Source organism: Mesoplodon densirostris, chromosome 10 (assembly GCF_025265405.1).
Source record: "Mesoplodon densirostris isolate mMesDen1 chromosome 10, mMesDen1 primary haplotype, whole genome shotgun sequence".
Taxonomy (NCBI): Eukaryota; Metazoa; Chordata; class Mammalia; order Artiodactyla; family Ziphiidae; genus Mesoplodon; species Mesoplodon densirostris.
The window spans coordinates 77,198,896-77,225,098 of NC_082670.1; the positions used below are offsets into that span (position 1 = coordinate 77,198,896).

General features: G+C 40.3%; 1 protein-coding gene across 13 annotated transcripts in view; it reads right to left on the reverse strand.

Annotated features, from left to right (window-relative positions):
- The window catches only part of ERC2 (ELKS/RAB6-interacting/CAST family member 2), a 985,114-nt gene that overhangs the window by 816,245 nt on the left and 142,666 nt on the right, over positions 1 to 26,203 (reverse strand). For all 13 annotated transcript variants that reach the window (XM_060111325.1, XM_060111324.1, XM_060111322.1 and 10 more), the window contains one exon: positions 5,853 to 6,269. In XM_060111325.1, coding sequence (XP_059967308.1) covers positions 5,853 to 6,269 — 417 coding nt within the window. The remainder of the gene's footprint in view (positions 1 to 5,852; positions 6,270 to 26,203) is intronic.

Sequence of the window (26,203 nt, forward strand, 5' to 3'; positions counted from 1 at the left end):
TCCCACAGCACCCTTGTATATGGATGCTCAACATGTGCCCAGTGATGTACAACACATTTTGAAAAAAATATAACTTCCAGTTAAGCTTACCCTCAAAGCTACTGCTCCACTCCAAACCCAGAGCAATGAGAGAAAACAAAAGAATATGGCTCTGTACAATCATTATAAACTTGTCCAATACTGACAAAATAAACCAAAGAGCAACTCTCAAGGTATTTTTAAACTATTTTTTCACTCTTTCAAATATTTATTGAGCATCTTGCAGGCAATATTTGAAGTCTGGGAATATTGATGGAAGGTACTGATTATGTTAAAACTTACTTTATTAAAATAGGGAGCAGTTGTTAGGTTCTATTATATATACGTATATAGGAAAAACTCTTGCAAAAAAAAAGGATGTAAAATGTTATGTTTATATGGTCACTTGTGTTTGGGAATATTTTCTGTGATAAGGTTTCTTGGTAGAAATAGAATGTATAATCTGTACAGTCAGATTTAGAAATGACTGCAGCAGCAAAATCATGGCTCAGCCAGCCAAATTGGAGACAAGTTGTGTTAAAGAGAACAAGGCCATTTGGTGTCGAGAGTGTGGACTAGGGTGGAGATTGATTATATAGGTGAAGTTTGAGCTGTCAGTAAAAGGCTTATGAGCTCAAGAACTTCTAGGTCATAGACTTTGCCTTGGTGGATCTCCTGCTGGCCTAGGGATAACTTGGATAAGTTGTCCAAGTTTACTTGGATAAGTAAACGAGGAGACCAAGAATTCATGTTGCCTTGCCCTCCTCCTCCCTGCCCTCCAAGAGCATGGAGGGAAGCCTAGGCCCAGTATCCTGGGAGCTTTACTTGTCCAGGGTTAGTAGCAATTGTGGTTCCCAATGACTTAAGTGTTTTTCTGCCTTTCCTTTCAAAGAAAAGCAAGCTGCCCAAGGGTATTAGCAATAGAAGATCAACAAGCATGGCAGCAGAACATATATCCTTTCCCCTCAAACAGCTTACAGCACAATGAATCCAAAGACTCCCGACTCTTGTCTAAGGACCAGCCAAGAAAACACTAAGGAGAGTGAATATAGGAGGATCCTAGTATGTAAACCCTCTTTTTCTTTAATGAGATCAGTAGTACCTCGGTACTTGATTACTAAAACCTTTATATGGAACAATATGTCCTCTGTGGAAAAAGCTGGAGAACCGAAGTAAACTATCACCACATCAAACAATGTCTTATCAAATCAACCTGTATCAAGAAGCATCAGACTACACTAGTGAGTAATGCCTGCATTTTAGCCAACACTTCAGCTCACATTAGCCTGTCGGTTTTAGTTCTTGGCCAGTAGTTCCGGTCTTCCAAATAAGTTGAGATCATAATCTTTTTGTTGTTTTTTCCTGCCAGGCAAAGAAGTGGTTTCACCCTCAGCCTTTTCCAGACCACCGAAAGACAACAAGACACTAAGCAACCCAACCCTCCCCATGTGCAACTCCTGCCAATTCTAAATCTCCTGAAACAATAGGCTAAACAAGGCCAGTATTCCAGGAGATGGGGTTTATATGAGGTCCAACACCTCTGCCTGAGAATTAATCATAAAACCACTAACACTCCATTCCCCAGCATTACACCATTCAGCTCCAACTGGGTTGAATCGTGCAAAATGAAAAAGGAATCAGGAACACTCTGAACTTAAAACCTCAAGTACATTTTAAATCCTGTTTTAGATTCATTTAAATTAACAGACGTCAGGCAACTTCTTTATTCAAGCTGGGTTATTCTTACTGGTTTAATACCAAAAGCAGTCAGCCACATTTTTCCACTAAAAAAAAAAAAAAAAAAAAAATACCCTGACAGAAGAACAAACAGTCTAAAACCCAGTAGAGAATATGGAAACAGCTTACAATAAACTTTACCTTCTAGAATAACTAATCGAGGAAATTACCCAGTTAATTGGCCATGGGAAACAACTATTTGTATATTATTACATATTTTGTAGGTCACAAATTAAAAGCACAATTTTTCTTTTCTAGCACAGCATTTTTCCAAAGAACAACAGTGCAACAAGAGAAAAGCAAATCAAGTAAGTTTGCGAGGCTCTGCCTTCCCCAGGCCCCTTCTTGGAAATAACTGATGTACACTTGCATATGAGAGTCTGAGAGCCCTGCAATAAGCTCTATGGAATTCAACATTTTCCCAAGTTCATTGAGCCCTGCAGCCCTTTTTCTCTCATAACACATAACAATATCCCACAAAACAGCTTATTCTGTGGAGCACACTTTGAGAAACATTCTTCTAGAACAGGAATATATGTAAGATATGGTTTAAGAGTGGAGATTGGAGGCAGCCTAATTCAAACACCAGCTTATTAGCTGTGGGACACTGGGCAAGATTTTTGACGTCACTTGTCCCTCAGTTTCCCCAGGCAAAATGGGCAAAATAATAGCACCTACCTCCTAGGCATGGGCCTTTCCATCTAACAGGAGCAGTTTTCTGAGAGCCTTACATGGCTGGTTCCTTTTTGCATTCAAATTCACAATGTCACCCCCTCCAAAAAGCCCTCCCCGACTACCCAATATGAAGTTGACCCCACCCAGCTCACTTGTACTTCATCCTCTTCTTTTTCTCATGATACTTCTCTGTTTAACTATTAAACTGCTATCTGTTTCACCCCAATAAAATATAAGCACCATGAAGTCAAATTTTATCAGTTATCATTACTCAAAACCAGATCCTTAATAAGTATTCACAGAATGGATGGGTGGGGCTTCCCTGGTGGTGCAGTGGTTGAGGGTCCGCCTGCCGATGCAGGGGACGCAGGTTCGTGCTCCGGTCCGGGAGGATCCCACATGCCGCGGTGCGGCTGGGCCTGTGAGCCGTGGCCGCTGGGCCTGCGCGTCCGGAACCTGTGCTCCGCAACGGGAGAGGCCACAACAGTGAGAGGCCCGCGTACCGCAAAAAAAAAAAAAAAGAATGGATGGGTGGATGGATGAACAGATGAATGAATGAACAAATGAGGTGGTTGTGAGAATTAAATGTGAATCAACGTAAAGCACTCTTCATAGTGCCCAACACATAAACATCTATCCAGATGCTGTTATGAAAACACCTGATGAACTATGACTGGTTAATGGATTCAGAATCATAATTCTTGTACTATTTTTAACTTGCCTCTTCCTAGTGTACTGTGGATAAACATTTCATGGCACTTATTTAGAGGTGTGTTGGAAAATGGACTTTCAGGGATGGGGCAAAGCGGGCAGAAGACCCTGAGAGTAGCATTTGCTGATTTCCACGTTGTAAATACTCCCACCATGACCAATTTCAATCTACCAAACTTCCTGGAAATATAACAAATGGCTCTCACAAGCCAGTACACTCTTTTTCTTGGGAAGGGTCCTTTCAGGCCTCCAAATCTTGTTTGTTGAGTTCAAGTTTAAAATGAAGATTTTTTTTTTTTATAGACAACTTTTTCACACTCTCCCTTCTTGATGAGACAAGATAAGGGCCATCCACTGACTTTGGTCAGGTGCTCAAGGAAACTAGCTGGATGCGTTGGGCTGCATTTTCTGTACGATGCTCTGTGTGCTCTTAGACTAATGTTTAAGGCTCTAAACATGACATATTCATGCCAGACCATCGTGAGGACCAACTAATCTCATAAAACACAAACCAAATTGTGTTTACATTCATTTAAGCGGAGATATACTAAAACAGAATCAAGGCACCATCTATTTAAGTGCTACCAGTGGGCAGAATCTATTAAGACTGACTACCTGACCCCAAGATCCCAAAATGGAGTCAGGGTCAATGCTGCAGATAGAGGTTTCTCTGGTATCACAGCCTTGCTATACATGCAACATGATCCCTTGGAACCCAAAATAAAGCAGCAGCTTTTTTAAACTATAGCAATCTACCAACCACAGTTTTCAGATAACACAATCAAAATTTCAAAATCCACAGACACTCTACATGCAATGATAACATGCCAGTAATCATTGCTTCTCTTCTGTAAACTAAATGGAAAGTCTATGGAGTAAGACAGGAAGAGATTAGTTTCTGCTCCACTGTATTAGCTATCTATTGCTGTGTAACAAATTATCCCAAAATTCAGCAGCTAAAAACAACACACATTTATTATCTCACAGTTGCTGTGGAGCAGGAAACTGGGCACAGCTCAGCGGGGTCCTCTGCTTCACTGTCTCTCAGAAAGCTGCAACCAAGTTGTCAGCCCAGGAACTGAAGTCTCATCGAAAGATTCAACTGGGGAAAGATCCACTTCCAAGCTTACTAAGTGACTGTTGGCAGTTTTCAGTTCCTTGTGGCTGTTCAGGTGAGGGTCCCAGTTCCTCACTGGGTGTCAGCTGGAGGTTACCCACAGTTCCTTACCACACGGGCCTCTGCAACATGGTAGCTTGCTTCATCAAAGCATGCAAGGCGAGAAGGCAACAGGGTGTGCTAACAAGATGGGAGTAACCTAATCATGGAAGTGACATCGGCATCCCATTACCTCTGCCATTCTATTGTTTAGGAGCAAATCACTAGGTTCAGCCTAAACTCAAGGGGAGAAGACTACATAAGGATATGAATTCCAAGAGGTAGGGATCTTAGAAGTCTTCCCACCACATTCACAGTCTTGGAACACAGATGGGAATACCAGGCCCAACAAAACATATCTTTAAGCATCTCAATGTGAAACCAAGCCATATGACTTCCCAAGCATGTAGCTAAGGTCTCATGAAAACAAAACCAAGGAGAATAAGCATGGAGGATATTAAGTCTGAAGACACAAAAGGCTACTCAAATGTTATAAGCAAATACAGTCTATATCAGAGAAAACTCCTGGGAGCACCAGCATTACCAAATCCCAACATGAAAGCCATGTTTTCTGAACAACCAAACAAATGACTCACTGGAAGCGCTGCCCATCCAAAAAGGTACATAATGCCAAGAAATCTACTTTGGTCTAAAAGCAAATGTCTTTTCGAATTTTTATTTATGGCTGCAGAATATTTTGCAAATATACTTAATGCCATTTTATTGTTTCCTGTTTTCTGTGAGATCTGTGTCTGCCACAGCATTTTGTCTACATGGTACTATTGAGATCCACATCCACCATAGTAGCAAGGAACTGCTATAAAAATTTCAAACCTTGGCTGTCACCCACATTCTTTCTAAGATCTATCCTACTACATATTCTCAGATATCTGAGCCTCCCAACATTCAATGGTGGTGGCAAGCCAGAGAGGCTGCCTCTGAGAAACTTCAAATGATTTAACTAAGTGCAAAACACACTCTCAGAAAACTTGGAACACTCTGTCTTTGGAACATTCATGTCCCTCTGTCCATGAATGTAAATGCAGACAAAGATTATCTAAATGTTCAAAATTGGTCTGCACATTTTTCCATTCTCTCCAGAAATATCCTTAGGCTTTACTTTCTGAAAACCCCACCCCCAATTCAGCTATAAAAGTATTTACGCTCATTGTTTTGCTAATCACCTATTCATTTTGCTCCTTTAAAAAGAGGATACTTAATAAACATCTAAAATTTAACCAGTACTGCATTTAAAAGGCCCTGAAACAATGGCCATCTGTAGGAAAGCAATTGTAAACCACCTTAGAGGTGACATGTGCTGCACACACTTGGGTCCTGAATACATGTTGAATCATAATGGAACATATGTGTGGTGGGCAGAGGAAAAAAAGACTAATGCGAAATTCCAGTTTAAAGGTGGTTATAAAACAGATGACAACAGCAATTTGGTTAAGGCTATAGATAACTTTCAACCTGTGGTAATAACTTGGTAACTTATTTAACGTATTTTAACTTGTAAAATATGGCTCTGGGAAAACAAAGTGAATGTCCTTACCTCTCTAAGATGTATGTTTTCCTTCTCCTTCTGGTCTAAAATCACTTCCAAGTGGCTGACTTGAGACTCAGCCTCTGCCATCCTACGTGTCCGTTCATTGTCATCCTCAAGACTTTTGGACGGCAAACCTTTACTTTGCAACATCTCAAGAAGCTTTTTAATCGACTCATCTCGGGCATTGAGTGTCTGTTTCTGTGTTTCAATCCTCAGCTCCATTTCCTCCAAGGTCTTCCTCAAGAGGAACAGTTCCTTAGCCTGTCTGTCATGCTCAGCTTGGAGCCGCCGGAAGTTCTCCTCCGTCAGTTCGATGGTAAAGTGCTCTGCTCCTCGGTTGCCACTCTCTTGCTGCAGGAGGTGGTTGAGGTCCCTCTGGGTTCGCAGCTCATCCTGAAGGGCCTGGATTGTCAACTGCAGGTGCTGTGATGAGAAAGACGGAGCAGAAGAGGAGAAAGAAGGGGGGAAAAGTCAATGGACATGCCAAACGCTATTTGCTGCTACCACACTATGAAGATGGAATGTTAATCATGAGGTCCAGGGGGCCAGCCGTGAAGTCCTCCAGGGTGACTTCAGAAGCATGGGACAGCACATGGAGAGGGGGAATTAATTCAATGATGCTTTCTGAATGTCTTCAGAGAAATGTACACATACATAGAAACAGTATATTAGTGTCAGTCATAAGGTAAATTATACATCTACAGGGTTCTAATTTAGGAGTGGAAAGGGTTAGAGGGAAGCTTTCACAAACACACCTTCTTTACACCCACAATGCTCCAGACTCAGTATTCCTTGTTTTCTAAGGTGTTCTTTATTCTACTATCCATTATTTTCTGTGATTAAGTGCATGTCCATTTAAAAATAAAAATAATAGCATCCACTACAAGTAGACACAAACGAGGACTTTATTTTTACAAATAAAGCTGTGAACAGGTTTAGCAAACAGGATTACTGCATCTGCAAGCAAAAGGGAACAAATGCAGACAGAGACAGAGACACTCAAACACACAAGGGGGCGAGGCTGTGCAGAGCAAAACAAACGAGCTGCAAAGAGTGGACAAACCTTGGTTCTTCTGGCATCCAGTAGCTGAACAGCATGGGAAATGAAAGAAAAACGAAGCAAAAATCAACACAAAGAAAAGTCCAGTGCAAGCAAAGGATATTTAACAGAAAGAACTTAATCAACACAAAGTACCTTCACAGAGAAAAAAAAGAAAAAAGAAAAACAGTTTCTTATTGCAGCAAAAACCCATAAGCTACACAGAATTTATAGCACTGATGCTTGATAAATGTGATTTTAAAAAAGAAAAAAAATGAGGTTTGTTCCACCTTTTGTCTTCCTAAATCTCATTGACCCAAGAACCCAATATCTTGGTTGTATTACCAGGGAGGAAAGCACAACACTCCAGAAGTACCCACATGTCATTCCCGGTCACCATTTTAGCCAAAACCAGAGTGAAAGTGCCAGAGAAACAAAATAGTTACCACTTGTGAGAAAAGAAACCCTTGCATGAAGACAGGTGGTGAATTCAGCAACACTTTCCCAACAGGGGCAACCCCCAGGCTGATCAGAGCAGGCAGCCATAAGCTGAAGGCATTTCTGTCCTAGGAAGAAACCAAGGGGCTTCCAAAACACAGTTACTCATCCATTCACCAAACACATTCTCCCCATGCAGACCAGACACAATGCTAAGTACGGGAATCAAGATGGACGTAAGGCATAGGTCCTGCCTGAAGAGAACTCACAGTATTGTAAGGCATGGATAATACTATGTCTAAGTTACATAAATACTGGAGGAGTTCACACTGGGAAATCCTTCTGAATTCCCACAGCTGACACCCAGAGGGGTTGAGATTTTTCTGAGTGTGGTCTGTACCCAGAAACTAGCACCTAGTGATGCATTAATTAAACTTTGTTGGTATCCACTTCAACTTTCCATTTAGGATCATCCAATGAGAAATTCCTAAAGCACAAGAAACAACTACCCTCTCTCATTTGTGTGCCACAGCGTCTCCCAGGGTACTGAATGCAGAGTAAGAAACTGGTATGTATTTAATGATGGTGATTATAAATTTTTAAAAATATAACTCACCCCTGTCAAAATTACTATAAAGTAAAATTTAAATTCAGTGCTTTTTAGTATAGTTAAAAAGTTCTACAATCATAAACACAATAAATTTTAAAACATTTTCATCACCCCTAAAAGAAACCCTGTACCCTTTACAAGTCACCCCCCATCTTCCTCCCTACCCTCAGGCCCTAGCAACCACTAGTTTACTTTCTGTCTCTATGGATTTGCCTATTCTGGACATTCCACACCAACGGAATCATGCAATAAGTGGTTTCTTTCACTTAGCATGTTTTCAAGGTTAATCCATGTTGTAGCATGGATCAGTATTTCACTCATTTTATAGATGAATATTATTCCATTATAGGGACCTACCACATTGTATTTATCCATTCAGCAGTGGATTCATACACAAATACTCAGAGCACCGTTATTCATAATAGTCAAAAAGTGGAAACAAAACATATGTTAGTCAACCGATGAATGAGTAAATAAAATGTGGTATATGTATACAATGGAGTATTATTTAGCTATACAAAGCAATGAAGTACTGATACACACTGCAACATGGTTGAATCTTAAAAACACTATGCCATGTGAAAGAAGTCAGTTACAAAAGACCGCATGTTATATGATTACACAGGAAATATCCAGAATAAGCAAATCCATTGACAGAAAATAAATTGGTGATTGCTGGGGGGGTTGGGGGGAATGCAGGATGACTACTAAAGGATATGGTAGTCATCCTTCCATCCCTCATTTGGGGGATGATGAAAATGTTCTGGAATTAGACAGTCATATTGGTTGCACAACTTTGTGAATATACCAAAAACCAATGAATTTTACATGTTAGATGGGTGAATTGCATGGTACATAAATTATATCTCAATAAAGCTGTCAAAAAAAAACATGAGGCGGGATTGTAAGGTAATGTGACCTTCCTCCACCACCCCCCATCACTAAACCACAGCAAAGTTCACAGGAGTATCAACCATCTTCACCCCATTGATGTGGCTGCTGCCAAGCCTCTTGGGACTGTGCAACTGTCTTCAACTCATTTAAACATTCTTGACAATGGCAAATCTTTGTCCTTTGAAAGTGGCTTGGACTTCTGAGACAATCCAAGTTTATTTGGAGACAAACATGATGAATCAGGATGATCAGACTACAAATCATCTTTTCGGAGAGTGACCAAAAATAAGATTGGATTTTTTATGTAGTTAATAAACTACTAGCCAGAAGGGAATTCCCTCCCCTCCCCCCAAAAAATTGCCGAAGTGCTTTGAGCAAAGACAGCAACATTGGAAGATAACTCTGTTAAGGCGGTTGCCCCCTTGGATGGGCAAGTTGCCTACTGCCCTGATCCTTTGTTTCCAAACCCGCAAAATGGGACTAATCATAATGCCTACCTCATAGAGTGCCTGTGAGGAATAACTAAGATAATGCATCAAGTGCCAGGTTTGAGAGTGAAGGGAAGGAGTAAGTTCGGTAGAAAGAAAGGAAGGAAGAGAAGTAGAAAAGAAGAATGAGAAGGAGGGCTTCCCCGGTGGCGCAGTGGTTAAGAATCCACCTGCCAATGCAGGGACACGGGTTCGAGCCCTGGTCGGGAAAGATCCCACATGCCACAGAGCAACTAAGCCCGTGCGCCACAACTACTGAGCCTGTGACCTAGAGCCCGCGAGCCACAACTACTGAAACCCGCGGGGCTAGAGCCCATGTTCCGCAACAAGAGAAGCCACCGCAATGAGAAGCCCGCGCACTGCAACGAAGAGTAGCCCCCGCTCGCCACAACTAGAGAAAGCCGCACACAGCAATGAAGACCCAGCGCAGCCTAAGACAAATAAATTTAAAAAAAAAAAAGAAAGAAAAAGGAGGGAGAAAAAGAAAAAGGAGAGGAACTGAAGGAAAAAAAAATCAGTCAATTTATCCGTTCAATGTGCATTTACCCAGTGTCTTCCTCATACTGATGAAATTTTTTTAAAAAAGAAAAGAAAGGAAAAGAAGTAGTCTATGCTCCCAATCCATGTGGACAAGTAAACCAATAGTGCAATACGACATAAGTCATAGCCAGGTGGCTAGAAATGCAGAGAAGGTGTAACCCAGGCTAGAGACGTGTAAGAAAATACTCCCCCCAAACTGACAGCTACCACTGAGCTATGTCTTGAAGAATAAATGAGTCAACTTCGTGAAGAAAGATGGAAAGAGTAGAGAAAGTACAAAAGCCTAGAGGCGAAGACACACTAGATCTATTAATGAACAGTAATAGCAAAACTCTGTAGAGTGCTTCCACACTCCAGGCCCAGTTCTAAGCATTTTTAATCTTCACAACCACCCAGTGAGACAGCCACTGTTATGAACTCCATTTAACAAATGAGAACATGAACACACAAAGTGGTTAAGTAACCTGTACTGCTACCCAGCTAGGTAAGTGGCACAGCCAGGTGTTCATGCAGAAAGTCTGACCCCAACACCCCTGTATGAACCACTACACAACCTGACCTCTGAATTGGTGTAAATACTTCAGGATGACTGAAAAAAAGAATAGGGAGGTGGGCAGGAGTGGTGAGAGCAGACAGGCAGGCAATTATGACAGTTATAGCAATTCTCAAAATTAAAAATTAGCCATCCTAACCAACCTATTCCTCAGAGGTTGTCATGATGGATACTTCCAGTTTGTTCATTAAGAAAATTTATTTTCCAGATAATCATTTTATTAGTCACTGAATGACTTCAGCATGACCAAACACAATCTGATAATCAACCTAAAATTTAGTGTTCAAAAATTTCTCAAACCCATATGTCATTTAGTTTTCATTCTCTTTTAAGATATTTAGGGGCTTCCCTGGTGGCGCAGTGGTTGAGAGTCTGCCTGCCGATGCAGGGGATACAGGTTCGTGCCCCGGTCCCGGTCCGGGAAGATCCCACATGCTGCGGAGCGGCTGGGCCCGTGAGCCATGGCCGCTGGGCCTACGCCCGGAGCCTGTGCTCTGCAACGGGAGAGGCCACAACAGTGAGAGGCCCGCGTACCGCAAAAAAAAAAAAAAAAAAAAAAAAAGATATTTAAATTAAGCAGGAATCTCCTTGTTCCTAAAAAGGGATTCTTGAGCAAAATTAGTGTGCCTTATAGAACACTGATCATCCTTCTGCTTCAGAGGATGGGGAGAGATTTTAAAACACTCTTCTTCTCTCTCTCTCTTGCTCTCTCTCCGCCCCCGCCTTCTCTCCCCTCTTCATTGTCTTACTTTTAAGAGAGTTAACTCAATCAAGTTTCAAAAATTATTTACCAGATACTCATCTCTAGTTGAATACTTAACATAGACAATTTCAAAATATAATAAACAGTACTTTCAATAAATAACCCACTGAAAATAATATTCTGTGTCTGTTTCCTTATTTGTAAAAGTGAGAGTAGTAATTCCTACTGCATAAGGTTATTTTAAGGATTGAGTTAATACATATAAAGCTCTAGAAAGTACTAGGTAGACAATAATCAATTATATCAATCAGGATAGGCTAGAGTATGCTGTGACAACAGCACAAAAATCCACATTCTGAAAGATGAAACCCACCTGACATGCTGATGGCATGGAATCAAAATTCTTAGAGCTCACAGAGGCCTTAAAGATTAGCTTAACTTGATTTTACAAATGAGAAAAATCAGATCCACACAGGTTAAATGACAGGTCCAAGAGCACACAAACACACTGCTAAAGCCAGAATCTTTCTGGGATCTTGGACTCCATCCTGGTATGTATTCTAATAACCCTAAGAGTAGACCAAAAGGGGCAGCTCTCCACTTTGACAGCTTAGGAAATAGCAGTGGTGTCTCATATGGATGAGAGAGAACCTAAATCATTTCCTATCTCTCATTAGGATAAGTGATAACCTAAATCATTTCCCCTCTGCATTACTGGTCCCATCAAATAGTTAAATAACATGGGACACTCCAAGGATAATTTGCTGAGACCTCCTTTCTAAGTCCCTGCAATTAGTAATAGCTACTGAGTAGCTATTAGAAGACAAGCTCAATTTTAAAAAATTCTCTCTAAAAGATCAAAATACAACAGTACAAGTGAAAACTCTGGCAAAGCCAAAGCACTTTCTCTAAGGGTCAAAAGATTTAAAAAAAATTTTTTTTAAAGATGCACAGGTTTCAATCTCCCTGCTTCCTTGATTATTCAATTCCTTGGAATTGAAGTGTCTCCCACTTCTCAACCACGAAAGCACATTTCTTTTAAGGCAGCCACTTAAACTTCACTGGATCAATAATCAAGAGCATTCATTTCAGTTTGTTACCTACATCAGGTACTACAAACCCGCAACTTGCAAGGATGTGTCCAGGAGCCATCTCTTTGGAATCTCCCGGTCATCACTGTGGTCTCAACTTCCCAAAGCCTCAACCACCCCTTCTGTTGCTTCCATTCCACTGTGTATTAGGAGAGAGAAGCCCTTACAATGTCCACCTGCATCGGAAGGGGACATCACCAGGTGATCCCACCTCATGCCTGGGTCCCAATCAAAACTCTATCCACTTGGCACTTATGGCACAGGTGAAACAGGTGGCAAAACAGCTAATTCCCTTCAAGCACAAAAGTGAGTCTTTGGTTGGATGAATATTCAGAAAGCTTTTTACTCCCCACCCTGATTGTGGGATCATTCTCCAGTTGTCCTCAAACAATCAAAGCCGAAAAGGCAAACTCCATTATCCACAGCTGACCACTGAGGACACGACAGAAGAAAGCGAAAGCAGCTGTGACAACAGGCATCCAGGCTCCTCTCTGCAGTCACTCTGTTAGGAGTGAAAACAGAATGCATCATATTTATCCTGATACCTGGCCTTTAACCAGTTCTTTTTCATCTTTTCCTCCCACAATGAATTACATACTTTGAACTTTGTCCTGGAAAAGGCTTAACCCCATCTCCAGTCCACAGAAGAAAAAAAGTTTACAATCATTGCTCTGTTAAACACAGTTAAACAGAATGGGAGCTAAAGAGATGAGTCCGTCCAATTGATTCCAAGCCTCAGACAATAAAGGAGGTCATAAGGACTTCTGTTTCTGGTGTTATGGCAGGTTAATTTTCTGATAGAACCTCCTAGTACTCAATGGTCAGATAAAGGCAAATATACCTTTCAAAGCATTGCTGTGCTCACAAAAAAGCAAGGGAAACCTCCAAGAAAGAAAGAGAGAGAAAGTGAGTACCTCAAGGGCAGATTCTGGGCCAGATTTGTATCATACCCCCTACTCTAGCACATAATAGGTACCCAATAAATAGCGAGTAAAATATGGATAGGAAGATGAAGACCAGAAAGGAAACTGTTCATCCAAAGGTCAGCACAGGGAAACAATGTGATGGAGAACGGCTTCCATTCTTTGCTTTGCTGTTGTTAGCCTGGGGGTGGGGGGAGAGTTGTGGAGGGAGGGGAGAGTAGGAAAGAGTATCCTTGGCCTCAGATTACTCTGTCCTGTTCTCTCCCCCAAAACTCAAAATTCCTCACGTCCACCAGCCCACTCATCTGACAATACTGCTCCAAAGCTGCCAGAACTATGTCCACTTCACAAGAGAATAAATTGAACTGGCTTAAGGGATTCTACTGCAATCACACATCGTTAGCAAACATGGTCCAGGGTCTAAAATAGACATTTCCTCCAGCCAATTCTAAAGTCTCTCCTGTGCTAAAAATACTACAGAACTTCATTTTACACAACTCTTATAGGCTTCCATAGTCACTTAATTTTGAAAAAAGGAGAACAATGAAAATATAAGAAACCAAGCCATACTTGAGTTTATATGGAAAAGGGGGGGAAATATCCTTTGCTTTAGCCAACATTTAGGAGACTGACTTCCAATAGCTACTGGAGTCAGAATCTAATCCAGATATCAGAATGTCTAAAACACAAAAAAGGTAAATAGAATGAAAATATAATTATATATGTATGATGTGCATGGAACACACAATTATTTAAGTAGGGACTAGCCAGATGTTTAGAATCTACTGTGTCTTATCCCCAAACATGGAAAATATGAGTTCCTGGCAGATTTGAAAAAATTTGTGACCTTAAGCTCTTTTCCACACTATGGGGAAAAAACAAAAAATGATAAAGTTTTGTACTACAAAGCAGTTTAGGGTTTCATTGCTATGAAAACCGTCTCTGAGCTTGATAAAAATATGAATTGGCTTATATCCAAAAGTCTTGAACTTTTTAAAAATAAATCCATACTCCTTCTCAAGCAAGGGCTTAACATACTCTTTCAAAGAAAAGAGAATCTCTTTGCAGACAACTTGGCCTGCTCTACTTCTCCTATGACTTTATTTTCCTATTTATCATTTTCCAGCTTGTCTCAAATCAAATATTAAGGGCAGGTTCTCTGATTCCTTTTTCCATAATCCTGCGTGCAGGATGTGCAGCATTCCTCATGGCTTCAAACCTTCCATGGGCTGTGTCATGTGTGTGAAAAGACACACAGCAGGCATTGGCTAAAAACATGTGGCCCCAGTGGACTGTTCAAGAGTTGCTCTGCTGAGAAAAGTATTAAAAATTATTATGTAAACATATGGTCTAGGCTTTCTCCTTTAGGGCAGAATAGGCACATAGCTAATAGAGAATATTGATAGGTGAGATTTTTTTAAAGCACCAAAGCACCAGTATCCTGAGATCCTCACACAGATGCACTATCCATGATAACTGCAGAATCCAACTTGGTTGATAATATGTGACATTTTGCCAAAATTCATAATACTAAGTATACATGCGAAAGCCCTCTTGGCAGTTGCTTTTGTGAGCAAGAAGGAGTTCTGGTTTTCATTACAGACCAATACTATAAGGTGGCACAGTATTGGAATACTGTACTGAGCTGAGAGTTAAGGACTTAAGTTCTAATTCCAGCTTTGCTACTAACCAATTACATGATCTGGATAAAATCACCAACCTTGTCTGGGCTTCCAAGAGCAGTGGTGATGAGCAGGGTTTTGAATCCTGTAGCTACCTATGACAGCCTATGTCACCTTGGACAAATTATTTAAGTACTGTGAGCATCAAATTATTCATCCATAAACAGGAAATAATCCTCATAACTAACTTACAGAATGTGCACAAAGACAACATGAGATGCTCATCAAAGTGAACAGGTTCCCATAAAGCATGAAGCACAGGGCCTGGCACATAATGAGTGCTCAATAAATGTTCACTGCTATCATTGCTGTTGAGACAGTGGTCCAGAATTAAAATGTGTCTCCTTCTTCCTCTCATTGAAAAGAAACAAGTAAACATAAATTTTTGACCACCAAATACATGCAACAGTGGGAAACAAAATGCTAAGTACTTTAGCATTTTTTAAATAAGGGAAAACAGGAAACAGTTGTTTTAAGACCAACTCAGATATGGATAGAACTGATTTCCTATTAACTTGTCTATAAATAACTCTTTAAGCGGCTCTAGGGAATACCGATTTGTTTTGAAGGTCAGGGTTCTTTCCCTACTATTATCTAGTAATATATAAGCAGCTAAAACACAGTGGCATCCCCTGATGTTGACACTGCTCAACCTGTTACAGGTAAAAAAAAAAAAAAAGATACAAATTTAAGAAATACTGATATTTTTTAAATGTGTTTAGAGAAGCAACCTCAAACATGCAATCATAAAAATGATGGTTAAAATTGGAACTTTTCCAATTATTAATAGTCACAGCCACATGCAGTTAGAGGATAGTTCTTTCATTTTAATTGCTTAGCAAATCTTCAGTGTAAATAACATTTTAAAATCTTTACTGCAATTTCCTTCCCCATCACCTCCTCTTCACCCCCCAACATGTTCACTTAACAAAACTGCTTACCACCTAAGTATTTCTAAAAAAAGTAAGAGGACCTAAATTAATATCATTGTAAATAGCTGGGTGGCAAGCATTGAACTACTAATTTTTCCCTACTCTGACCACATGGTTTGCTCAGTCCAACTCTAATTCTTGTTATTCAACTTTTCATGAGGAGAGATTCTTCCTAAAGTACTCTCCTGCTTCTCTCTGCTTCTTGAGTCACTCCACCCCTGGGAAGGGGGGATAACTGACCTCCATGCTACTCAAAATGTGACGCTTGGACCAGCAATATCAGCATCACCTGGGATCTTGTAAGAAAGGTGGAATCTCTGGGCGGGGGTGTGTGTGATGAATTGGGAGATTGGGATTGACACGTATACACTGATGTGTATAAAATGGATGACTAATAAGAACCTGCTGTATAAAAAAATAAATAAAAGAAAAAAAAATAAAGCAACATGACTGCTAAAAAAAAAAAAAAAAAAAAAAAAAAGAAAGGTGGAATCTTAGGTCTCACTCAGACCTGCAGAATCAGAATCTGCATTTTAACAAGACTACCAGGTAATCTGTAGGCACATAAAGGTTTGAGAAGTACTTCTCTGGACTTCAAGAAGTTTCAGCTCTATTATTGCTTTAAGAAATTTCTGGTAATTGAAAGGTGGGGAAGGAAAACATCATGAAAATAGTACTGTAGTACAGTCCTAAGGAGCACACTAGAAAGTCAGTTTGTGTGATTAATAAAAACTGTGTAAACTATGAGTAGTGCCCCTTGATACAAGACAATACTAGATAAAAAAGACAAAGAGGGTCATTCATTCATTCATTCATTCTTAATTGAACTATGTGCTCTCTGACAGGCAATATACTAAGTTTCCTTTCCAAGTCCTTAAAAATGTGTTCATTTATCTATTTCATATTTATTGACTACATCTTAGATGCCGTGTTAGCTGCTTGTTCTAGATGTTAGTAAAATATAGACCTTCCTGCTCAAAGGGTCACAGTATTTGTGGGAAAACAAAAAAATGAACAACCTATGTCTCAAATAGCTTTGTACTTCCCAAAGAGAACACACCTCATAGGTACAATAAATATATGTATTATACGTTTAAAAAAAAAAAGCCTGCCAGGTTAAATATAAATAAATATACTTATTATTATTATATACATAATATCTATTTTATTATATAAAAATGTTACAAATATTATATAGTATATTATACATTATTATATATGCTGTTTATTTTTAAATGATATATAATATCTGAATTTTAATTCTATACCATTATTTTTGTTATTGTTATTTAAAAGTCAATCTGAGGGAACCTTTAAAGACTCATCTAAAATGTCAAGTACTAGGCTTTACATTCAGCTATTTTATTCATTTTTTACTTTTAAGTAGCATATCCATGCTACTGTGCTCTCGGTGGAATTTTAAGTGACTGTGAAAACCATGAGGAGTCTGAGATGAACCTTATTTTACAGACTATAACTTGAACAGTATATAGGGAAAATGTGAATATACTGGGTCCTACGTAGCCTAATCACTTAAACTCCCTAAGTTTTTCCATTTTATTAAAAGGCCTACATCTTCATTTCTTTCTCTGGTGTAAAGGTAAGATTACTACTGTATCCACACAATGCCTATGATGTTTAATATTTTATATACATACTTTTTTTTTGAGGTACGCGGGCCTCTCACTGCTGTGGCCTCTCCCGTTGCGGAACACAGGCTCCAGACATGCAGGCTCAGTGGCCATGGCTCACGGGCCCAGCCGTTCCACGGCATGTGGGATCCTCCCAGACTGGGGCACGAACCCGTGTCCCCTGCATCGGCAGGCAGACTCTCAACCACTGCGCCACCAGGGAAGCCCCATATACACATTTTATATTATAACAGAGAGAATGAATATACCATATCCCATAAATAAAAATATGGCCAACATACCATAGGAAAGTAAAATGAAGAGACAAGAAAAAAACTAGAAGAAAATACATCAAAATGATCATTGCTGGGGGAGAGGGGAATAAAGACAGACTACTAAAGGGTATGGGATTTGGGGGGGAGGTGATGAAAATGTTTTAAGTGAATACAGTAAAAATCACCAGACTGTACACTTTTCAAGGGTGAATTTTTATGATATGAGTTATTTCTTAATAAAACTGTTAAAAATGACAGCAGGTGGGGGCTTCCCTGGTGGCGCAGTGGTTGAGAGTCCGCCTGCCGATGCAGGGGACACAGGTTCGTGCCCTGGTCCGGGAAGATCCCACATGCCGCAGAGCGGCTGGGCCCATGAGCCATGGCCGCTGAGCCTGCGCATCTGGAGCCTGTGCTCCACAACGGGAGAGGCCACAACAGTGAGAGGCCCGCGTACCGCTAAAAAAAAAAAAAAAAAAAAAAAAAAGCAAATATTTAACAACAGAATCACTGAAGATTAGTGATGAAAGGGATCAGAAGAATAATTATTTTTGGTTCATTTTTTTTTTTTTTTTTTTTTTGGCAGTATGCGGGCCTCTCACTGTTGTGGCCTCCCCCGTTGCGGAGCACAGGCTCCAGACGCGCAGGCTCCGGACGCGCAGGCTCAGCGGCCATGGCTCACGGGCCCAGCCGCTCCGCGGCATATGGGATCCTCCCAGACCGGGGCACGAACCCGTATCCCCTGCATCGGCAGGCGGACTCTCAACCACTTGCGCCACCAGGGAGGCCCTGCTTCATTTTATAGGAGGATAAACTGAGGCCCAAAGAGAGGAACCACTCCTCACCCAAAGTCACAGCAGAGATGGCAGCACTGCTAGCTGTAAAGCCCAGACACCAAACTCACAGCACATTGTTTTGTCCCAGTCTTTCCCATATAGCCCCATGCACCAGTCTTATTTGGTCACCAAACTGCAGAAGGATCCCATTACCATATAATTAGTGTCAGGGCATGTGCAACAGCTGCCAGGAGCCAGATTTCCACACTGGAGTCAAACATGTTTGGCCCAGACACATCCCTTCCACCACATACCACCGATGGTGCAGCTGCCATAACCACACTCCATACCCCAGTGGCTCCAGGACTTCAGGAGTTGGAACAGATGATTAATTCCAACCAAGATGAAGTAACTCTTCTCTCTGAAAGGACTTCTTAAAGAATACCTTTAGAGAATTTGAAAAGATTTAGCATTCTTCCACCTGAGAGCTTCAGGACTTTAAAAAGTGTTTAGAGGAATTTCCCCCCCAAAAAATGTGAGACAAATGTCAAGAATGAAGGGGCCACTTAGGAACCTGGAAAATATAATGATAAGTCACAGGAGATCCATGTTATCTTATCATTGAGAAAGCCAAGCAAAAACCAGAAAGAAGGAAGGGTTCTTTTACAGATACCATCACTGGAAGAATATGTTATATGGCTGAGAAATAAGATCCCTCAATACCAATCCTGAATAATATCAACTTGAGGTTATTTTTATTTTATCTGGATAATTTTATACATATTATTAATCACAAAAGTTTTCCTTAGCAAAAACTCAGAAACCCATGTAAGCACATTCATGAGCATATGGATACATTTCACATGCTTTAAAAGCCCTTCTCAAATCTTTAAACCAGTGAAAGAGAATAGAAGTTTCTCCAAAAGGATAGTAAAAATTATTTTTAAACAAGGACTTGCAAAGTACTTTTTTCATCCCTGGATGTTTATTTTGTTTTATAATTCATTTGAGGCTTTTAAAGTTGGGAAGGGAGGAAAATGGCTTTCAAATTTGAGTCTGGAACAGAGCTAACCTATCAAGTCCAACAGGGATATAAAGAAAGTGTGTCTAACAGTGCAGACACTGCCGGTGCCCTGAACAAAAGCATTATTGAATGGAAGAATTTAAATTGAAGCAAGTCCGAATGTAAAACCTTAGTAACTCCAAGTCCTACTGCCGTTTTTCCTAATAAGATAAAATATTAGTTCTGGGTTTCATAAATTTCAACATACCAGAGCCCTCAGCAAGTTACAGGGAGGCCAATGGCTCTCTTGAATCCATGCATCTGCACATTATTTAAAATGCATGATTGTCCCTCTCACCATCATTTGAGTCCTTAGCTGTGGAGTAGAAAAAGGCTGCTGTACAAAACCAGTGAAGACAGAGGCCTATGAAATGAGTGGAAATTTTTGCTGTATCTTTAAAGGTTTTGTTTCTTTAGTTTAAAAATCCAAAGGGAAATAAGAGTGGAAAGAATTGCAGGCTTTATGGTTTTAGAAAGGAGGAAAAAGTAAACATAGGATGAGTTTACAGTGTCTGCAAAGAGACTCCTCACTTATTCCTTTAAATAAGCTTTTAAGTCACCTTTTAAAGGGGCAAGGAAAATTCTGTTATTAGAGGAGTTACTGAAATCTAGTGTGGATTTCAGTTAAGTGCCCGAGTCCTGGACTCAAGCGAGAACTGGATTTACCACTGTTTATGTCTATACTGTTTAATCTCTGGCAAATAATCTGCCCTCAGTTTCTTCCACTGTAAAATGAGGATGATGCACTTGTAGTTGTGAATAATTTTATATTTATGTATATATGTAAATGTATATATATACTTATATCTATATATGGCTACATATATAGCTTAGTACAGTTTATGAATTCAATAAACAACCTCTCTGCATGTTACAATTACTATGAAGAGTGAAAAACACCATTTTGCTAGAAAGTACCTTTAAAGGTTATTTAGCAATTCATTCAATAAACTCTAGGCAAGATAACATTTATTTACTTCCTCAGAAAGAAGTCTTTTTTTTTTTTGAAAGAAGCTTTTTTAAGGATACTAACACAATCTCCCATCAAATCCGCTATCTGTCTTCCTTCATCTGAGTCCAGTCAGAGAGTCTGTGGTCATTAATTTCTGCCACAACCACTCCCAGGCAACACTCAACTCACTTTCACTGAGCATTGATTAAGTGTGATAAGCACTATGCTAAGGCACTGAGGATACAAGGTCAGATAAAGCATGAGATGTTGTCCTTGGCCTTGAGAAGCTCTTAGTCAAGAGGAAGTGACAAATGTGTAGACCAATAATCAGGACAGAAAGGGATGTGAGCATAAGGGAGCATATACAAAGTGCTGAGGCAGCACAGTGGAAGGAGGCATCGATCTGGTTTGAGCACAAGAAACTCCACAGAAGATGTGAACTTTGAGTGGGGACTAAGGACAAAGGAGAATTTTCCAGAGGCAAAAAGGGGAGGTATTCCAGGCAGGGTAAAGGACATGACTAAAGTCTGGAAGTGTGGAAAAACCATGGCATGTTGGGTAGGAAAAGAATACACCATCGAGAGTGGCAGGAGGTAGCTACAAAGGTGGCAGTGCTCATCAATAAAGGACTCAAATGTCATGAAAAGGATGTGAACTTCAGAAAGTGATGTAAACACTGTTTAATACTGCATGTTACAAACCACGCTTATGAATGCATTCTCAGAGGTCCATGAGTTTCATAAAAATTTGAAATTTCTTTGTTTTAATTTTAATGATAATAAAAATAAAATTATCTAAAATTAAGACACAACTTTTATCTGTGCTGACAATTTGTTTCATTCATTCATTCAAAATATATCTATTGAACATCTACTATGTGCCAGGCACAATACCAGGCATCGGAGATATAACAATGAGCAAAAGAGACAAGTACCTGACCTCATAGAACTTAGAATCTAAAAAGGGGAGACAATCAGTAAACAAATAGAAGTATAGCATATCAGGAAACAGTGCTGATAACCCTAACCCTAACCGATAAATAAAACATGAAAAGGGTAAGAGGGTATTAATTTCATGCAGGATAGACAAGTAGTCAGTCATACTTCCTCACCAATGTGACATATGAGTAAAGATATTTGAAAGATATCTTCAGAAAATAAGATTTATTTTCCCCACGGTTGTCACAAACATTCTTAAGGGTCTATAAGAACGTTTTCTTATTTTTACTTTAAAAGGGACACATATACTAAAGTTTGGGGGAGACATAGGGGTGGATATTTTACAGTTGGAAGATAGCCTGAAAGGAAGATTAGAGGCAGAGAAGCCAATGAGGAAGGTATTGGAATAATCCAAGTTACAGGACAGGTAACTATAAACACCAGGAAAAGCTAAAGAAAAGACAAAATCAAATGAAAATACAAAAATACCTCTTTGCATGCATAGATGACCATGCATGAAAGTAAGAGAAATCCTTGGGAGCCAAAAAAAAAAAGGAAAATTAAAAATCAGATTAGTGAAAGGAGCTGAGGGTTTGTCTGTCAAGGGCTCAAAGCAGGGGCAGAGAGAGTGAGCTTGGGTTAACAGCCTTAGAAGCGTGCCAGAACAGGCTCTGGGCAAGTTAAAGCTGAGACCCCCTCCATAAAACTGGATCTGTGAAATGGTAGATGACAGCCTGAATTCTGGACTCAGGACAAGATAAAACTAGTTTCTCCAAGGGTCTACCTTCATGTGAATATGGGGTTCACTTTCCAGTGCCTAAAGTGGAGAAATAAATATAAAAATGATCCCAAAGTGATACCTGCAAAAATAAATGCTCTGGAAGTACAGTCTTTCAACCCAGATCATGCAGAATCTCAAAGATCAAATGATATTCAAAGAAAGAATGACTAAAAATTTTCTAAAATTCATTAAAGATTGAGGGAAGCAAAATATATCCAAACAAGATAAGTAAAATTAAACTCACACCCAAATATAGCAAAGCAAAACTACAGAACATCAAGCATAAAGAGAAGGTTTTAAAAGCAACCAGAGAGAAGGAATAGATTAACTGCAAAGGAATAATGCAAGATGACAATAGACTTCAAGGAAGTAACAATATTATTTCAATAACAAAAGATTGAAACTGCTAAGAGAACACTTTCAACCTTAGAATTTTACTCCCAGGGCTTCCCTGGTGGCGCAGTGGTTGAGAGTCCACCTGCCGATGCAGGGGACACGGGTTCGTGCCCCGGTCCGGGAGGATCCTGCGTGCCACGGAGCAGCTGGGCCTGTGGGCCATGGCCGCTGGGCCTGCGCGTCCGGAGCCTGTGCTCTGCGGCAGGAGAGGCCACAACAGTGAGGCCTGCGTACCACAAAAAAAAAAAAAAAAAAAAAAAAAAAAAAGAATTTTACTCCCAGTTAACCTGCCATTCAAGAATGAAGAGAAAATAAAGGTATCTTGAGACAAAAACAGTTTACCACTAACATAATCCACCTGAAATAGCAGTGTGTTATACTAGCTCATAAGAGCCAAATTTTCTGGACTCTTGAGAGTCAGTTGACAATATGTTGGTTACTTGAAATCAGCCATGGTGGGAGTATTTACAACATGGAAAACAGCAAACACTAAAAATCAGGCTCTTTTGCCCTCAGGGAACCAGCTGTTAAACATTTACCAGCACACCACGAAGAACGTTAAGGAACTTCTAGAATATGTACTTCAAGCAAAAAGAAAAATCTAGAAGGAAGAATTGATACAAATGAAGGACAGGTGATCAAATAAATATGGTAAATGTTGTAATTCTAAGCACTGATTATATAAAACAATAATAATGATGACAACTAACTTGGACGGAATCAGGAGTTTATCAATCAGGTGATCAAATTATGCTGTGGTAACAAACCCAAAATCTCTATCGCTTAAAACAGAAAATGTTTATTTCTCACTGATGCTAAATATCCTTCAGAGGTTAGCAGGAGGACTCTGCCCATTGTAGCCCCCCAAGGACCTCATCTCAAAACTTTCTTCAACAACTGCTGCAGGTCATATGGTGAACTACACACTAGCTCTTGAAGCTTTCTGCTTCTCATACTTCATTGGCCAAAGCAAGTCACATGGCCATGCCTAATTTCAAAGGGGACTGGAAAGTATTCAATACAACACTATCATATCCCCAGGGAGATATATAAAGAAAAACATATAAGACTGGAGGCAAATGGTTGGTGTTAAAATATTCCAAATTCTTCATGGATTTTTTTTTTGAGAAAACTAAGATAAACAGGTTAACTTTAGACTTGAATTCAAGTGCACATGTTAAAATTCAAATGTAATAGTTAAAAGAATAGAGAATATAGCTTCCAAATCTGTAGGAAAGGAGAATAAAGAAAATGCAAACAATCAAAAAAAAGACAAAATTGACCTAGAAAAGGGAGAGCAAATAGGAAGCACAAAATAAAACAGTGGAGGGCTTCCCTGGTGGCGCAGTGGTTGAGAGTCCGCCTGCCGATGCAGGGGATGCGGGTTTGTGCCCCGGTCCGGGAGGATCCCACATGCCGCAGAGCGGCTGGGCCCATGAGCCATGGCCGCTGAGCCTGCGCATCCGGAGCCTGTGCTCCGCAACGGGAGAGGCCACAGCAGTGAGAGGCCCGCGTACTGCAAAAAAAAATTAAAATAAAAAATAAATAAAAAATAAAATAGTGGAAATAAATCCAAATATATCAGTAATTACAATAAAGGTAAATGGAATAAACTTACCACCTAAAAGGACAGAAATCATCTTTTGGCATTTTTTAATGCTGCTATATCTGTTTATAAGCAATATGCCTAAAACTTAAAAACACAGAAAAGTTGAAAGTAAAAGGATGGATTCAGAACATAGGCATGAAATCACACAGGCATGGAAGCCACAAAACCTCAGGCAAATCCCTTAACCTGGGGGAGTGGCAGTTTCCTCCCCTGTAGGATGAGCTTTACAATGTTACACTAGTTCCACATATGAACCATGTTACAAAGTTCACAACACTTCACAATGTTATTAGGATAAGCTGTGTGTAAAGTGCTTCAAACAGGGCCTGGTTCATAGCAGCAGCCTGGCAAATGATAAGCTGTCATCTTACTAATCCTACCTGCCCACACACAGTCAGGTAGTGTTTGCAAACAGGACTTCAATCACTCTTCCCATCCCTATCCTCATGTACTTTTGTAATGTAACTTTGCTTCCACTCCCATCAAGAAATCCAATCTATTTCTCCACCCACTGGGTGTCTTTTGATTAACAGAATTCAGAGGTGATGTCTGTGAGTTCCAAGCCAAGGCCTCAAGACAACTTGCCACTTCACTTTCATCCTCTTGAGGCTTCAGCTTCCAGCCAAGAAGGAGTTACAGAGACAGAATAATTTTCTCGCCTGAAACAACTAATAAACTAGACAATATATAAAACAATGGTTTCAAGAATAGTAATCCCTGACCTCCCTGGTAGCACAGTGGTTAAGAATCCGCCTGCCAATGCAAGGGACACAGGTTTGATCCCTGGTCTGGGAAGATCCCACATGCCGTGGAGCAACTAAGCCATGTGCCACAACTGAGCCTGCATGCTAGGGCCCGCAAGCCACAACTACTGAACCCGCGTGCCACAACTACTGAAGCCCAAGCTCCTAGAGCCTGCGCTCTGCAAGAGAAGTCACCACGATGAGAAGCCCGCGTACCACAATGAAGAGTAGCCTCTGCTTGCTGCAACTGAAGAAAGCCCACGCACAGCAATGAAGACCCAACGAGGCCAAAAATAAATAAATAAAATAAATAAATTTATTTTTAAAAATATGTTAAAAAAGAATAGTAATCCCTAAAAGATGGGAATCAAATGAGGTGAGCACTATAACTGCCCCAGCCTATTGTCTGAAGACAATGTCCAGGCTGCAGCACAAGGAGGAGAATCCCAGGCAAAGACCTATAGTCTCCCTAGTTTGGGAGGAGTCTGAAAAAATCAAGGCAACTAAAGTTCACAGGGCAGAGAGCTGCAGAGGGTCCCCCTTGAGTATTCAGCTATTAACCATCAAATGTGTGTGAATAAACTGTGTGAGGCCAGGGAAAGAACCACCCAAAAGGATAGAGGAAACCATACTTGGAGCTCAGACTTTTGCCCTCTTGATATTAAGCCCAAGATACCCTCTTTAAGACTACGAGACCATGAGAAGAAAGACCCAAGCAGGGGCTTCCCTGGTGGCACAGTGGTTAAGAATCCACCTGACAATGCAGAGGACATGGGTTCAAGCCCTGGCCCAGGAAGATCCCACATGCCGCGGAGCAACTAAGCCCATGCGCCACAACTACAGAACCTGCTCTCTAGAGTCCGTGAGCCACAACTATGAAGCCCGTGTGCCTAGAGCCCATGCTCCACAACAAGAGAAGCCACTGCAATGAAAAGCCCTCAACAAAGAGTAGACCCTGCTTGCTGCAACTAGAGAAAGCCCACATGCAGCAACGAAGACCCAACACAGCCAAAAATTAATTAATTAATTAATTTAAAAAAAAAAAAGAAAGACCCAACCAAAAGGCAGCACCAACCACCAAACATGTGACAGAGGCCATCTTAAACCAAACAGCCCTGTCAAATCACCAGATGACTGCAGCCTCATGAATGACCCTAGAAGAGATCAGCAGAAGAACCACCAAGCTGAGCCCAGCCAAGTCAGGCCAAAATTAATGATCCTCAGAACCATAAGCAAATAAAAGTATTATTTTAAGTCCCCAAGTTTGGGGCTGATTTATTACAGTGCAATAGATAACTGATAT